At 41.6% G+C, this 15,395-nt stretch overlaps 2 protein-coding genes and 1 long non-coding RNA gene across 6 annotated transcripts in view; 1 reads left to right on the top strand and 2 right to left on the bottom strand.

Annotated features, from left to right (window-relative positions):
- Positions 1-94: 94 nt before the first annotated feature.
- LOC103385953 (activin receptor type-1B-like) lies at positions 95-8,400 on the bottom strand. Its single transcript, XM_008319994.3, has 9 exons — positions 8,262-8,400; positions 5,438-5,683; positions 4,936-5,202; positions 4,628-4,858; positions 4,366-4,533; positions 4,114-4,270; positions 3,733-3,857; positions 3,521-3,651; positions 95-3,070 (listed from the first exon to the last, which is right to left on the bottom strand). Exons 1-9 carry the CDS (start codon positions 8,326-8,328, stop codon positions 2,945-2,947), a joined length of 1,518 nt encoding a protein of 505 aa, XP_008318216.1. The 5' UTR covers positions 8,329-8,400; the 3' UTR covers positions 95-2,944.
- A 65-nt stretch (positions 8,401-8,465) lies between these two features.
- The window catches only part of LOC112487701 (uncharacterized), a 14,284-nt gene continuing 7,354 nt past the window's right edge, over positions 8,466-15,395 (top strand). The window contains exons 1-6 of one of the 4 annotated variants that reach the window (XR_003051037.1): positions 8,475-8,572; positions 9,642-9,788; positions 9,863-9,942; positions 11,224-11,353; positions 11,917-12,168; positions 14,672-14,780. This is a non-coding gene — a long non-coding RNA (uncharacterized LOC112487701). Of the gene's footprint in view, positions 8,573-9,641; positions 9,789-9,862; positions 9,943-10,414; positions 10,941-11,223; positions 11,354-11,689; positions 12,169-14,671; positions 14,781-15,395 lie in introns of those variants that run through there. The other 3 variants (XR_003051034.1, XR_003051036.1, XR_003051035.1) reach the window with 3 other exon arrangements.
- On the bottom strand, positions 9,420-12,164 carry ankrd33ab (ankyrin repeat domain 33Ab). Its single transcript, XM_025059867.1, has 4 exons — positions 11,863-12,164; positions 11,668-11,797; positions 11,263-11,403; positions 9,420-10,284 (listed from the first exon to the last, which is right to left on the bottom strand). The coding sequence occupies exons 1-4, from the start codon at positions 12,142-12,144 to the stop codon at positions 9,422-9,424; spliced, it is 1,416 nt and encodes a 471-aa protein (XP_024915635.1). The 5' UTR covers positions 12,145-12,164; the 3' UTR covers positions 9,420-9,421.

The raw sequence follows: 15,395 nt of genomic DNA, 5'->3' as shown, positions 1-15,395 counted from the left end.
AAAGAGGGAGTAGAATTCACAGATTTTCTGTTTTGTAAAAAGAGAAACAACAACCTGTATTTATTTTACTCTTTCAGTAAAACGGCAGACAGTGTTGAAAAACAACAGTATTTATTCCTCTATATTAGAAGGTACATGATTGAAGTCCTGACAGAATTTGTACATGGATGCAGTAGTTTCCTTCGCCGTGGACCTGGGGGTTAACACCAATCACACAGTAGTTGAACACATCAGTCCTTGGATTCAACACACACTTTTAGAGGCAGGTAATAGAACCTTCACTTTTTTTTTTTTTTTTTGTTTAGTTTTACATCGTAAGGCAGATACACCGTAGGGAAACATACATTATTAGTGTATAAATATGGATGACATTCAACCACTGTCTTTACAGCCAAAAAAACACAGCATCAAGTGCAGTCTGTCTTCTGTGACACCACAACAACCCAAGACTAACGATACAGTGCAGGTGAGCAATGGATCACAAAGTGCTGCTCTAACACGTTGACTAGTCGGTTCAGTAGTATTTAGTTTCCAGGGTAAAGAATGCCAATATATATATATAATGATCACATTTTAGTTTTTATTTTGAAAAATCCTCAACTTCCTACGTTCATCACCAGAGATGAGAGAGAGAAAAATTTGGTTTCAATGCTGTGAGGTCAGTAGTAGTGCACATATGGCCCTTCAGGCGTTTACATCATGAGTCACAGCCTACGAGTACACGTTACAACACGAGGAGAGACGACACACACAAACAGTACCGGGTACATTTGCATACAACTGAAGACTAAAGTGCACCAACATCCTGGAAACATAATCATGGTTTAACGTTTGCCTGGTGCACACGGAGGAGGTAATGCACGGAAAAACATTGGGATGAGCCGTGGGAAAGGTCGATGGCTGAAAGTCAAACTTAAGTTAGAGAGAGAGAGAGAGAGAGAGCAAACAGAAATACAGTCAATATTTGCAGTGTCTAATGCATACAGTAGTGTCACTTAAATATCATAAGGTAAACAGAGACATTACAGTGTTTCTGCGAGTGTTTTCATTTTAAGCAGCAGTGGCCGATCTTCAGGTGTCGGATGTGTTACTCGAAACGTCTGTGAGTGCGGAACATACGACAAATATGTAAATCTACGAAATTAAAGTCATCTATTTAATGTCTAATAAACAGAATTTTTCACGTTTATTACGATATTGCAACTTTATTCATGTTAAAGTGGTAAATTTCTGATTTGTAGAATCCTGACTTTATTCTCGTACATGTACGACTTTTATTTTGTCCTCACAAGACTTCAGGCTCACATTTTGCATCGAAGTCTGTTTTTGTTTTGAAAACAGCATTTTGTCCGACAGCGTCATTACCGAATTGAAAGTGACTTCAGCAGAGACAGCCAGTGATTTAAGGACTTGTACCTCATGAGGGGTTAAACCAACGGGCTATAATAACCTCAGACATTGTTAATCGATAACCGAATGCCACGCACTTTGGGGTTGTTGTTCATTGAAGGTACAACAACAGGAAGACTACGGTTCATCTGTCCCAATTCTAAAGCGGTGGTGGCGATGATGAAATGGCGGGCCGCTGCTGCTTTATTTAAAAGCGTAAACACTGCACTATGATATTCAAATAGTACTTGATTTCTCTGCCAACTTACCTAACGGCTGGTATAAAGAAGTTACCTTGTAAAACATGCCACAAGTGTCAAACATACACACGAGCATCCCCTGAACAAAGCCAGTGTAAGTGCAGTAGTGGTACTTGGCCAGGGCAAAAAAATAACACTGGACATCATCTGACATTATTATATAAAACATTAACACAAAAAAAAAAAAAAGAACCGTTTTAACTATAATTCATAGTCCTGGAGTCATTGCATTGGATGTACAGTGTAGACAGTATTGGCTGCTGCGAAGGTTTATCAGTGTTTTTATCAGCGTACGTGAGGGACTGCAGTCAGTGTGTACACTCAGAACAGGTTCTGCTTCACGTTAAGGACGTGTAGTAGTGAGAAACCTGCAGCATGCTGCGATTAGTGTTTTCCAGGAACATATGTCACACTGACACGCTGATACACTGAGGGATTAGACGGCTGCAGCGTCGAAGCTCTGGCAACTGCTGCGAACGTGTTTCAACAACAAACAGAAGCGTGTCGATCGGTGAGTGTGGAGAAAAACCTGAGGTTCACAACAGATTATGGACAAGTCCTCTTACTCAGAAGTTCCAGTGACTTTAAACTGTGCAAGCACTTGCTGATCCTGTACACTGCATCAGAACCTGCTGCTGACCTGCTTCACCTGGAGGTCGCAGCGGGAACAGCAGCTCATTCTCTCTCTGCCTGTAAAAATACAGCGTATCCTACTTTACCACCGGGCTGTGTGAGACATCTGTGGCAAAGCACGTCCTACACAGTAGCCTCTCAAATCCCATATATTATCTCTGGTCATTTTAAATAAAAAAATAAATTAAAAACACACCCTGAAACCCTCCAACACAAGAAGAACAAATGCTAATCATTAACTATCGAGCAGAATGGTTCAAAGAAAGAAAAAAAAAAAAATCAAAAATCAGAACCACCAGCAGCTGATTTGTAAAAATCACCACAAGTGGATCGCAATAATTTACAGAGAAAACCCAGGGATCGTTACTGGAGTGGAAAGTGGAACAGAAGAGGTTTCAGGTAGGGCAGCCGTAGCTGAGGACAACACAGGAACACGGGTGTTCTTGGTAGTTTTGCTGGGTAAGCGAGGTAGGGTTTGTCACAAAAATCAAGTGGCTTTAAAAACTGGCAGGAGTGTCTTATGGGCTAATATTTTTTTTACAAAGTGCCACTCTTCATCGTATTCTCCTACTTTTGTGCATTCTCTGCAGAACCGCTCCAACAGTTCCGCTCACTGTCCTACGGTCCAGGTCCGGCTCAGCGCTCCTTCCTTCCTTCTTCACTCAGACTTTAATGTCCTCCTGAACGCTGAGCTGCGAAAGAGTCTTTTTGACTCGCAGCGCTGTCAGGCGTGCAGCTCCGTTAGCATACCAACATTCCCTCATGATTTTACCCATCACCCTCAGGGCCTGACGCCACAACAAAGAAAAAAAGAACAAAGTTAGACAGTGATTATAAACTGGCGCTGACAGACAGTGAGTGATAGACCTACAACTCAGGTTAGGAGACCTTGGCAAGTGAAAAGCTGGGTTGATACCGCCACCAACTGCAACTACATTGAGCAGTATTATTGTAGCCTGTCAGGTCAACGTCAGCGTCACTACATTGGTTTTATAACTGGTTAATGTTAGAGCTGGGACTTAAAGTCATTAAGTGTTTCATGTTAAGTTTGAAATATATAGTAATTAATTAATTAATCATTAAAAAATGATCACATTTGATTGCACCCTTCTCAGGTTCCTAACACCTAACACCTAACATACTGGTGGTGGTAACGCACCTTAAGTTTGCCTGTCACGAAGACAATAGAAGAAGAAGAAGAACCAGGATGCATGAACATGTAAACGCAGCGCTCCTACCTCGTAGCTTTGCCACCAGTTGGCGATGTTGGGTCGTAGCTTTTGGTCACACACCACTTTCCTCATTTCCTCGATGGAAGGATCAGAAGGAACCAGATCAAAGTAGGGCAGCTGGTACTCCTCGTGGACACCTGATAACACAGGGCAGTGTTGGGGTCAGAGACTAGAACAGCACAGATGGATCATCCAAACAATGAGCTCAGAACGCTGACCTCCACTGTTAAAACGGCGAGCAATCTCCCAGTAGACCAGGCCCAGGGCGTAGATGTCGGCGCATTTGAAGGAATCAAAGTGTCGTGTGTTGATAGTTTCATCCAAAACCTCTGGAGCCATGTACCTGTCAGACGTGAGAAGAATCACGTTGGACTGATGTGAACTAACAAGATGTTTTATAACGAGGGGTTTTGTTATGACAGTTAAACCTTTGGAAAAATTTAGTTTTTTTTTAATATGTAGCCAAGTTTTGCCACAGTAAATAGTACAACAAAAACAATATAATCCAGACTGAAGATGCTTAAAAAGTCAATGGATTTTTGTGTCTTTTTCCCAGAGAATTGTTGTTTTATGTTGACACATAATAAGTGGACACAGACCTCTTGGTGCCCACCCTCTGATTGGGTGCGATGTCGATGGTGTCAGTGGCGGAGTCATGTCGTACAGCCAATCCCAGGTCTGCAATAGCACAGGTGCAGTTCTTCTTCACCAGGATGTTCTTGGACTTGAGATCTCTGTGGGCGATGCCTGGCTTTCCTGAGGAGACACACAAGCATGTCTCAACTGTAGTTATACCCCCCTGCTGGTGAGGAAGGCACACTACATGTTGATTTGACTTCCACGAAGCTCACCTTGTGTTCCAAGTATTTCCATGTGCAGATGTGCAAGGCCGCTGGCAGCGGACAGAGCCAGTTTGATCATTCCTTCAGTAGTCACGGAGTAGCGGTGCAGAGAGTCACACAGAGAGCCATGCTCATGGTAGTCTGACACCAACCACAGCTGTGTCCAAGTTCCGTTATCTGTGACGGGAACATTGAAAACACACCGAGGTTTGAGAAGGACAAGAACCGACCGTAAAACACCCCAGGCTGTGGTTGTGTTGCATGGACCCACCTTTGTTGTCAGCAGCTATGAAGCCCAAGATGTTCTCATGGCGGAGCATGATGGTCTGGTAAATCTCAGCTTCACGGAACCAGGATCGCTCCTCTCTGGATGAGAAGATCTTCACGGCAACATCACCCCCACGCCATCTTCCACGCCACACCTCCCCAAATCGGCCCTTACCAATAATCTCCTGCAGGACGATAGTTCTGGCCACGGTGCGTTGGACGAAGAGAGGAAGACCTGCACAGAGATGACGATGACCACACCAGGTGGACAAAGGCCTGACTAAGACATTTATTCTCCCGTTGTTAGCCTACCTGAGCCTGAACCAGATGTGGACAGGTCGTAAATGAGGTCCTGCAGGGTCCTGTCTTTGGCCAGGTAAAGGTGATCGCACGAAGGGTCCTCGACCTCCAGCCTCTGTCTGTGGTTGTACGCCCTCTGGTGGTACTGATACAGGAACATGCCCAGCAACAGCAGCAGACACAGCAGGAAGAGTGGCCCCGCAACTACAGCCACCAGTTGAATGAGTCCCCATGTCCCACCTGGGCCGTAGCCCCCATCATGCCCAGGTGAAGTGGTTCCTGGAAATCAAAATGAAATGCTTAAAAATTTGCCCTACTTTAGCATTTGCATTAACCTTAATTTTTTATGCTTTTCACTGAGTAATTTCTTGGGTCTAATTTGTTATTTTTCATAATAAATCTAATTCAAATTTGCTTCTGCTTTACGTAGTAAACCTTTGGTGTTAGTTTGCGTGCTCTGACCTGTGGGAACCTTTACGTAGTAAACCTTTGGTGCTAGTTTGCGTGCTCTGACCTGTGGGAACCTTGAGGTCAATGCTGTTGCAGAAGTCAGTGTAGCAGCAGTGAGTGTTGACGTAGCCCTCTGCCCCGCGGCAGTAGAACGGCTGTCCAGGAGGCACCAGCTTGTCCTGGTTGAGACAGGTGCGGATGTGCTGCTCCTGGCCTTCGAAGACGGAGGTGGAGGCCATGCAGGCTCCGTCGGTCTCACACAGCGATCCAGTCTTCTCACATTCGGCAGTGGTGCAGTTACACCAAAGTGCTGTGAAAACAGGGAGACCGCTGTTAAATGTGACGGGCTTTTGATCTTCGACACTGTGGTACAGGCTGTGAATTTACTGTCACAAAACACTATCATTAGAGGAACTGTGTTCTTAGTTATGCAGGACCATATAGTAAACATCATCTAAATTTGACGCGAGTGACAGACAAATATCCCAAACAGACAGACTCATAAAAGATTTACGAGAAGAAATGAAAATACAGTCTTGTAAGATCACACAGGAGAAATAATTAGCCCCAGACTTGTCTGTGTACTCTAGAACAACAACATTATATGAGAACATGATGTTACTTCTAGTAATTAATTCTAAGACTCTCGGTAGAGAACCAATACGTGCGTGGAATGTCGCTGCAGCCAAAGACACATGCAGAAAGACGAACTCCCTCGCCCTCTGCATCACAATAGGAGTTCATGTGTTACAACATGTTCTGTGGTACTGAGTCACACAATGCCAACACCTACTTGGCAGATGCTGGTGGTCATGATGAGCGACCAAAACAAGGTTAAAAAAGAATTTGAGAAACAAAGACGATGAGTAATTGTTGAGTTGACATTTCATACTTTCCATCCACAGTTGCAAATGCCACAGATTGTCTCCATGTTTGGTTTTGTTTTTCTAATGAGATAAAAGTTTCCAGACAACATGTGCACATGCCTGCTACACTCCTGCCATGCTAAGGGGCAATTAAAATAACCTAGCTGGATCACCACAGGAATGCAGCAGTGGGGACAAGGTTTACGACAACTGGCGTAGTTTGCAGTCATAATGTCAAAACAAAAGGTCGTAAATTTTAATTGGCGTCATTGTGACTGTTGACTTTAAACGGATTTATTTATCAAGGAAGAAAGTGCATGTTTACCTTACTCTGAGACTGAGTATTTGGACTTCTAAATTTTACAAGGGAAATTATCGACTTCCATTGCATTTGGTTTAAGACATTTAAGAGGTTGCATGACTTTTATAGACCAGACAATTACCATAGTTGACAAGGTTAATGGTTCATTGGCAGAGGAGAGTCGATCGTCTGCTTTGATACTGTTCTTTTGCTAATTTGCTAGGCGCTGACATTTTATATATGTACACGATACCGCTACAGCTACGCAGCTTTTCCTTTGAAGTCGACAAGTAATTTGGAAGTTCTTTTATTCACAAACCACTGACCTTTAATTTACTATCACAAAAGCGGCACAACCACAACAAGGTGAACTCACAGGACCTTTTTCTAGCTAGTCAAATTGATCAACTAATTGTTCCAGCCCAATTAAAGCCTTATTTCACTCTGTTTGGTGCACGTAGCTGCCCCCACCACCACCACCACCACCTTTACGTGCAGTTAGTGTTGACAACAGTGTGAATGTTGAACTATTTTATATAAATACAATTATATCCCACCTCTAAGTATAATGTAGAGGCACAACATTTGCCATCTAAACCGAGGATCACCGCTCAAACTGACTAATATATAATATATATACTGTTAAATTTGCAGCATCATTTCTACTGAGTGCCTGTGGAACAGTGTGACTGTGGACCTCAAATAACTGTTTGTTTTAATTATTTTACAAAACTCTTATTAGGCGCTATCCTAATCCATCAACAGTCACTAAATAATGTACGTTGTTGAGTTTAATGACTTCAACATATAGTATGATTTGGAGTAGCGTTCATGCTAACGACTTTCACCAACATGACTCAGTACGAAATTATTGTCATCTGTCAAGTGTAACTAGTCCAACTGACAGATCTCCTCCTCACTGGTAAACCTTTACAACTTGAAGAAATCTGATCATTTGTAAAAATAAGTAATTAAAAAAAAAAACAGGAAAAGAACCGTTAACCTATTTTACCTGGAGCTTTTGTTTAAATTATGTTGGGAAAACCGTAAACCGTTTTATCTGGAGCTTTTGTTTAAATTATGTTGGGAAAATCCCATCCGAGATCAATGATGGCATACAGTGTGTGTCTGCGTGTTTGTTTGTGTATATATTCCGTGTGCAGTATAGTGGCTGAACAACAGCACGCGTCTGCGTGTTTGTTTGTGTATATATATGCAGTATAGTGGCTGAACAACAGCACTCGGGACTCTCATAACTCCAAATACCACACCTTCGGGACACGTTATAACCAAAAAATGTCCTAAAACTTCCGATTAACTGAAAAGACCCAAACACGGTGGTTTATGTAAACCCTCCGCCACACCTGACAGTACGCGCTACATAAACACACGCCGTGTTTAAGGTTAGCTTGGTCGGCTCGACAGTTACAACAACACGGTGGGTTAGTTTTCATTACACGCTGTCTGTCTGAATGACATGAAATGAAAAAGCGGGCATTTTTGTTTCCCCACCCCTTTATTTAAAGAAAATTTGCTTGGCTTTAATACCGGCGGCACCGCTAATGTTATTGTTTGGGTCTGCTCTTTTAGCTTAGCCGTTAGCTCCACATTAGCGCTACATTAACATTGACGGCGGCGGCGGCCCTGAGCTGCTTCAACACACACATACACACATACACACACACACACAAAACAACAAACAGAACGAATGACTGACTCACCATCGGAGCTTCGGTACAGAACAGCCTGAAACAACACCACGGCCAACGATATTCGAAGGTTAGCCATGGTCTATGAAGTCCCGGTTCATCGCATTTGTAGGAGTTTTGGTTTGCGGGTTGTAGATGCAGTGAAGTGAGACGGTAGGGATGACAGTTACGGCAGCCTGTCAGGCTACTAACATGATCCTCCAGCAGGCTGCAGTACACACACCCACACACACCCACACACACACACTGAGGCAGAGGGGGGGAGATTCCAGAGGTGAGGCACAGAACAGCAGTTCACAGGGGACACGCACAAGCAGGACGGGGTAAGTAAGTCACAGAGTGTAACTATTTATCTACTGTAATAACTGCGATAAAAACACAACCGTATAACTACATACATTTTAGACTCTCTCAGTTCCCTGCCTCCTCTCTTTCTACAAAAATATTATCTAAAAATATAATAAATCTAAAACCGCTAGACAAGTCGCAACCAGAACATCCCGGAGCTACATATAAAAAAATAAACGACCACGGTTAATTACCAGTGTGCAATAAAACTAATTCTTCATGTTATATGACTGTGGTAAAGCAGCAGTACATGGAGAAAACATGTGTAGACACAGGGAGAACGTGTAAACTCCACAAATTTAAACCATTTATTATTCCTCACAAGATGGATGACGACACATGCTAGCCCTCAGTTATCGTAATATCTTAGCATCAGTGACACGTGTCTTTATTTAAGTAGAAGACAAAACAAATAAACGGATAATTAAAAAAAAATATATATATTTATTGGTAGCTTATGTTATTACTCACCATACAATACCTGTGTTTGTACTAGTACTAGTATTTCTATGGAATTGGCAGTATTCCAGTATGTACAATAACAGAACCTCCTGGGTAGCCACAGGGCTTCAAACCGGTTATCTTCTCGATGTAAGGCAAGAGAATTTACCACCCTTTTGCTCTGTGGACATTATTTGTCTCAAAACAATGAAGACCAAAAATACAGGTCTTAATCCAGGACAGGTGCAGAATCTGCTCAAGAATTCTACCTTAGTTAATCCCTGAGTTGTATGTATTTTATTTAACATATCGCTTTCAAAATCAACCATTTTTATACCAAAGAGGAAGAGTTAATTTGCCAAAGTCTTGATTTTTTTTTTCTACTATTTTCTTTGACTGTCGTTTTTCTCCTTTTTATCTTTATCGGCCTTTTCTCTTTCACTTTTCTTCTTCTCATCTTTTCTTTCCTTGTATTTCCATTTGGGTGGTTCCAGGAAACTCTTGTCCATCTTCATCTTCTTCTTCTTCTCCTTCTTGCTCTTGTCCATCTTCATCATCTTCTTCTTCTTCTCCTTCTTTGGCGTGGCCTCCGTGGGCCTACAGATGCTGACCTGAGGGATGCAGCCTGAGGGAAACACACTGTTCTTTCTTGCCATGCTGCGAGGAATAAATGCACTGGCCACTTTACTGGAGGCTAATGACAGGATGCTGCCACGCCTCTCAGCGTCAGCACAGCACGAAGTGGCGATGGTCTCTGCAGAATGCATCGTGGGTATCATGTGTGGAGCAGAAGCGGTGCTGTGACTGACAGACTTCTCTTCCAGCTCCGTCTTAGAGTGTTTCCCCAGCAGCTCTGGAACAGCCAGCCTCCTCTTTCCTACCTCAGGAGGACTGCTTGGACAGAGTGGGTGACATCCTGTTGAAATGAGTGGACTGTGTAGACTTGTTGTGATGCGTACCATGTGGTCCATGACCCCATTGTCCTCTGGGTCACGAGGAAACCTGAAACCAAATGTGTTTTTTATCAGCTCCCTAATTTTCTCCCTGGCACTTTTCTCAGCTGCGGCCGCGGCTACTCTGTCTTTGAGCTCAGGCCACTCGGGGATGAAGCTGTCACAAAACTGTTCTGCTCTTCGCCGCATATTCAGGCGACGCATGCGATTGGAGGTTTCATAGCGGCCGGTTTTCAGTGCCCATTCCTGAGCACATTTTCTCTTCGTGGAGTCCACTGCTTGGGTGTCAGCACCTGGGAAACAAAATACAGGGGAAAAAAAGTAGTCAGTAATATTTTTTTAAATGACCAATGACTATCTCTTCCTAAGTATTGTGCAGGTGCTTATTTGATTCCGATATTAAGTGATTCTGATATGGCGGGGCAGTGGTGGCCTGTTGGTTAAGGAAGTTAAGTGCCACATGCTCTCTAAGGTGATGAGTTAAAGCCATGACCCCCCATAGGGGGCAGAAGCCCCCCTCCAAATTGAAATACTGTTGAGCCTGGTAATATTTCTCTGTAGAAACCACTGTATGAGTTCCTAGCACCATGAGCTGCAACACTGCCATCTAGTGACTTGAGGCCTGTTTAGCATTGATAAATTATCGGTGGGGCGAGATTATCGGACATCCCTAGTATTAACCTGTAAATGATGACTTGGAGAGATTGAAAAAAAAAAAAAGAAAATTGTTGTTTCTAAAAAAAGAAAAGAGTGAAAAGCTCTGTACGTGGTATATCTACACCAGCTAAAAAAAGGCCGGTAAGACAAGGATTAGTGGAGGCGGTGTTAAGACGTGTCTGCTGTGACATCACTGTGAGAACGGAGTAAGCTGTCTTCAGATATGGACAGATAAAGCATGGAGCCTTATCTATTCTCACCACCTCCACTGCTGGAACTGTTCAGAGTCACAGTGAGTCCAGGCTTTTTCTTATAATAGTACAGCACAGAAGTGGATGAAGCAGTGCCAGTTGTCACAGGTCCCTTGTTCGGCAAAATGTTTTAACATAAAAGAGTATATTATTTTAATATAATTTATTATAATAATATTTTTTAAAAGTATAATGTTCTAATATAATATAAACAAATCACAACCACCTGCAATGAGAATAAAAAAATCAAACCACTCTGTTTTCAGGTAGAACTATTTGAACCATGGATTCTTTTAATCTAACAATCTTTCATCATGTTCGTAGGAACGTGCTGCACACTTCACCTCCGTGTGTGTTACGTACCGGCCATAACAAGGGCAGACACCACGTCGCTGCGTCCAGTCATGGCTGCTTTGATGAGGGCAGTGAAACCACGACAGTCCTTCACCTCCAGGTCTATACCAGGGAAGTAGTTTATGAGATACATGACTGTGTTGACGTGACCTGGAGACAAGGAGACAGAAGTCAACAGTTTGATTTAGTTATAAAATTAATAATTAACTAAAGAATTTTGAATTTTTAAATTTAGTATCCATTATTGCTGACGACATTTCTTTCATATCTTTTGCTTAATTAAAAAAGGAAATATATCAGTTGATGTGTCAGTAACAACATCCTACATACATTTCCATGTTGATTTTTTTTTCTATGTTGGTTTTTTTAGTCTTTGTTTTTGCCTGATCAAAAATAACTTTTATTTGTCCTCACCTGCTTGGGCTGCGATCATCAGAGCAGTGTTGCCTTCGTTGTCCTGGTGGTTTATGTCGATGAAAGGACAACTGTGGAGCCCGTAAACAACTTCCACAAAACCTTTGCAGCACGCCACCATCAGGCCATTCTGTTTGAAATTACAATTATTATTTCTGTATTTATTTATTTCTGTATTTAGTGGTGATCACTCACCCAGCCGTTGATGTCCAGCTCCATGACCTCCTCCTTTGTCACCCCTCTCTCCAGAACCCTCCGTAAAGAGAAGACTTCGTTACGAGCACAGGCTGAATACAGAGTGGAACCTGCTGCACACCTGTCTTTCGTCTCTGGTGTGTAGACTGGAAGCACGGAGTCGTCAGAGAGGATGCTGTCAGAGTCAGAGTCAGACTCAGACTCAGACTCATCGCCTGCCGGATGAATTCCGTCTCCACTGGGCCCTGAGCCCAGGTATCGGTCGTCTGCTGCGGAGGCCATCTGACCGTGGGGAAAACAGCTAAGGTAATGCTCTGTCCTGTTGTCTACATCTGAGAAAAGATTAAAAAAGAAAAGAATCTAGTCTCTAGAGATTAAGACTCAGCCTGAATGAATGTCTCCTCTGTTTAAAGCTCCTCACAGTTTCATTTAATGTCATTCTGAAAGTCTCTCCTTACTCCATCAGTGTGTGTCGTTCTTCAGATCAGCTGCAGTGACTGATCATACGTTAACAGTTTGACACACTGACATGGGAAGAGTGAGTGTGTGTGTCGCGTGGCTGTGTCAGCTCACTGCGTCGTCACTTTTCAATAAATGGATCAGCATCTTAAAGCCAACCTCAGAATAACCTCCGCCACATGTGGACACAGAGCCCTTAATTTTAGAAACAGATTTAGAGAGCTGTAAGGCTCCATACTGGAGTTTTTATAAATACTGCTACTGATGCAGCAATAACTTATTGCTTTTTTTTTATTCTTATAATTTTTAATCAGAGCTGTAAGGCTCCATGCTGGAGTTTTTATAAATACTGTTACTGATGCAGCAATAACTTTTTTTTTATTCTTATAATTTTCAATATAAGGCTTGACTTGGCTGAATGGATTTTTAGGCGTGGAATGTTGTGATTGTCTGACCTGCCTGCAGTCCAGATCTGTCCTTGTACATTTTTTCATTACATTTTTTTTTTTTAGAATTTTGAAAACCTTTTTAGTAGGACTGAATTCAAACGGCCAAATCTGTGTCTGATTTTATAATCAAATATTTACACAGGGATATTCAAACAGTTACTTGAAGTCATTTCCATCGTTGCTTTTTTGAAAGAATGCCTCCAGCGCCACAACACGTTAGTTTGTTACACACCACAAAAAGGAGCTCAGCTCATCCCACTTACAACAGCTTTATGAAGAGGATCAGCCCCAGCCATGTTGGGGGTTTATTTAAGCAGCAGTAAGGGTTAAAACAACAAATCTATCGCATTAAAATAAAGTACTCAGGATTATTATCCTAAAGTATGTACAAAAGTACGTGGTAAACTCACATAGACCCAAACAGAGTGAGTCAAAAGGTTCTAAGACAAATTAATTATTTTCAGATTTTTTTTAGTTTTGGGCAGAAACAAAAGTCTGATGAAAACCTGTTTCAAAGCTTTTTTTTTTACTGGTTTTCTACTCAAGTTTGAATAAAAATTTTAAAAATTGTTCATCTGAGGGAATTAAAAAAATAAAATAAAATTAAATGTAACACAGCTTAATTTTATATATATATAAAACACATTAAAAATTATAATATCTATCTCAGAACTTTTTAATTTTCCAGACTTAAAAACAAGCCAAAAATATAACAGACTCAATTAAGACGACAGCGCTTTAATCAAGTGCATTTCTCAGATATACCACAAGAGGGGGATCTCTCTCGTTTTTGTTTTTTTTTGTTTGTTTTTTTCAGTGTCTCTCATCTCAGCCTTTTGAAAGATGAGTTCCTCCCGTGGAGCTCAAACTCACCAACTGTATTAAGATGTCTTTAAAAGTGTCTCTAAATCCGAGTGAACCCAGTGATAATGGCTGGTTGTCACTTCCTTTTTTGGGAATAGTCACAGGCTGAAATAACCCTGGGCGTGACTGGACCTGTCCATCACTGACAGGCCCCGAGACAGACGACACTGCAATTGTCCAGCTGTCCTCCTCTGCCCAGAGGTTAGAAAGGGTCCAGGGCTGAGTGTAAAATGACCCCACTGGTGTCTCTCAGTGGGGCATGAAGCAGCGGAGCAACAACACTCCTGGGAACTCTGACTTTTTATATTTGTTAATTTAAACTGCATTTGAAGCATCAGGCATCGAAAAGGACTGAGTTTAGAATTTTAGAAAAATAATTTAAAACAACAACAACAGGAGATGCACCATGAAGATTTTGTCCAAAGTGCAGAACAGGACTGAGCAGCTCCTGGGCTACAGGGGTCAGAAAGTGAGTGAGTGCCGGCAAAAAAAAAAAAAAGATTCTAATGTTGCTTAAAGGTGAATTGTGTGTTTAATAGTATAAGAAAACTGCAGAAAATCTCTGAAGATTGTTGTATTTTTCTCTTGTTATTTTTTTCATCTGTGTTATTTTTTTTTCTCCTTGGTTTTAGTAATGTGATCATATGGGGGCGTGGCTGTTTTTTGTAATTTTTTTTATTTTTTTTTAAAGAAAACAGCAGGCCTGCTGTAACAAAAGAACAACATTAACTGGATGACCCGTTTGTCCTCTTCTTTGACCTAAGTTTTTTTTTTCTGTGTCTCCATCACTTCTGTCCTCTCAAAGAAATTCCTCAGATAAGATAAGGAACCGCCTTGAGTGAAGTAAAAATAGGAAAGATCGAACGAGTGAAGTGCTTTCATTGGCTCTTCACTTTCTCCAGAAATGTTGAAATGATTTATATGAAAATTCTATATATGAAGAATCAAGGCTGTGGGTTAACAACAAAGAATCATTTCTAATCAACTCAAATCTTTTTTTTTTTTTATCAAACTGACTTTTTTTTTTTTTTTTTAAGATTCCTCTCAATGCCAGAGGAACATTACTGTTGAACGACAACAATCAGGACACGGGGACACAGTTGAAGTGGGACACAGAGGACAGTGGGAGGACTGCAGCATGTAAAGGTAGGACAGCAGTTCTTTAACCCTTTAGTCACTGATCGACTGCGGGGAGTAAACAGGTGAGTAAACGCCGTGGTTAACAATTTCTCTTTGCGGATCAATGTGGAGCATTCCCAGGAATGAAAAGTTTTGGGAAGAACTTGTTGGTTCTTCTGGACTAGAGGTTGTGAGCTGTTGCTGTTGCCGGGCGAAAACAAAAGTAATAAAAAATTATTCTTTTTACTGTGAACTTTCACCATGAGAAATACAGGGGATGCTGGGAAAAAACACAGATTTGATTTTATCTTTATCTAGTATTTTTGTATTTTTGCACATAAACACACCATAAAATAAATAATAATAAAAAACAAACTTATATTTAGGTGGATGGATGTCGGTACTTTTCAACAAACATCATCCTTTTGGCAGTGATTTAAAAGCTCAGCTCTGAGGCTAAGAGAGCAGTTGTTGTTGTTGTTGTTGTTGTTGTTGTTGTTGTTGTTGTTTTGTGTGTGTGTTTGTAACTATAGGAAAAGCTGCTGTGTTTCTAGAGAAAACCAATCACTGACTCTGTCTGTGCTCGGCTGAAATGATCTCATGAATACATGTCCCACCACCAGCTGCTGCTGCTGCTGCTCT

The sequence above is a fragment of the Cynoglossus semilaevis genome, chromosome 11 (assembly GCF_000523025.1).
Source record: "Cynoglossus semilaevis isolate Cse_v1.0 chromosome 11, Cse_v1.0, whole genome shotgun sequence".
Taxonomy (NCBI): Eukaryota; Metazoa; Chordata; class Actinopteri; order Pleuronectiformes; family Cynoglossidae; genus Cynoglossus; species Cynoglossus semilaevis.
This window is presented reverse-complemented; position numbering and strand designations above follow the sequence as displayed.

Bases quoted from the DNA above. Each gene is read 5' to 3' on its own strand.
- ankrd33ab (XM_025059867.1), bottom strand. From the start codon at position 12,144: ATGGCCTCCGCAGCAGACGACCGATACCTGGGCTCAGGGCCCAGTGGA. The intron at 11,798-11,862 runs GTGAGTGATCAC...AATTTCAAACAG, and splicing joins AGCTGGACATCAACGGCTGG to AATGGCCTGATGGTGGCGTG. The intron at 11,404-11,667 runs GTGAGGACAAAT...CCTTGTCTCCAG, and splicing joins GATGATCGCAGCCCAAGCAG to GTCACGTCAACACAGTCATG.
- LOC103385953 (XM_008319994.3), bottom strand. From the start codon at position 8,328: ATGGCTAACCTTCGAATATCGTTGGCCGTGGTGTTGTTTCAGGCTGTT. The intron at 5,203-5,437 runs GTCAGAGCACGC...TTTGATTTCCAG, and splicing joins TGACCTCAAGGTTCCCACAG to GAACCACTTCACCTGGGCAT. The intron at 4,859-4,935 runs GTAGGCTAACAA...ATCTCTGTGCAG, and splicing joins CACATCTGGTTCAGGCTCAG to GTCTTCCTCTCTTCGTCCAA.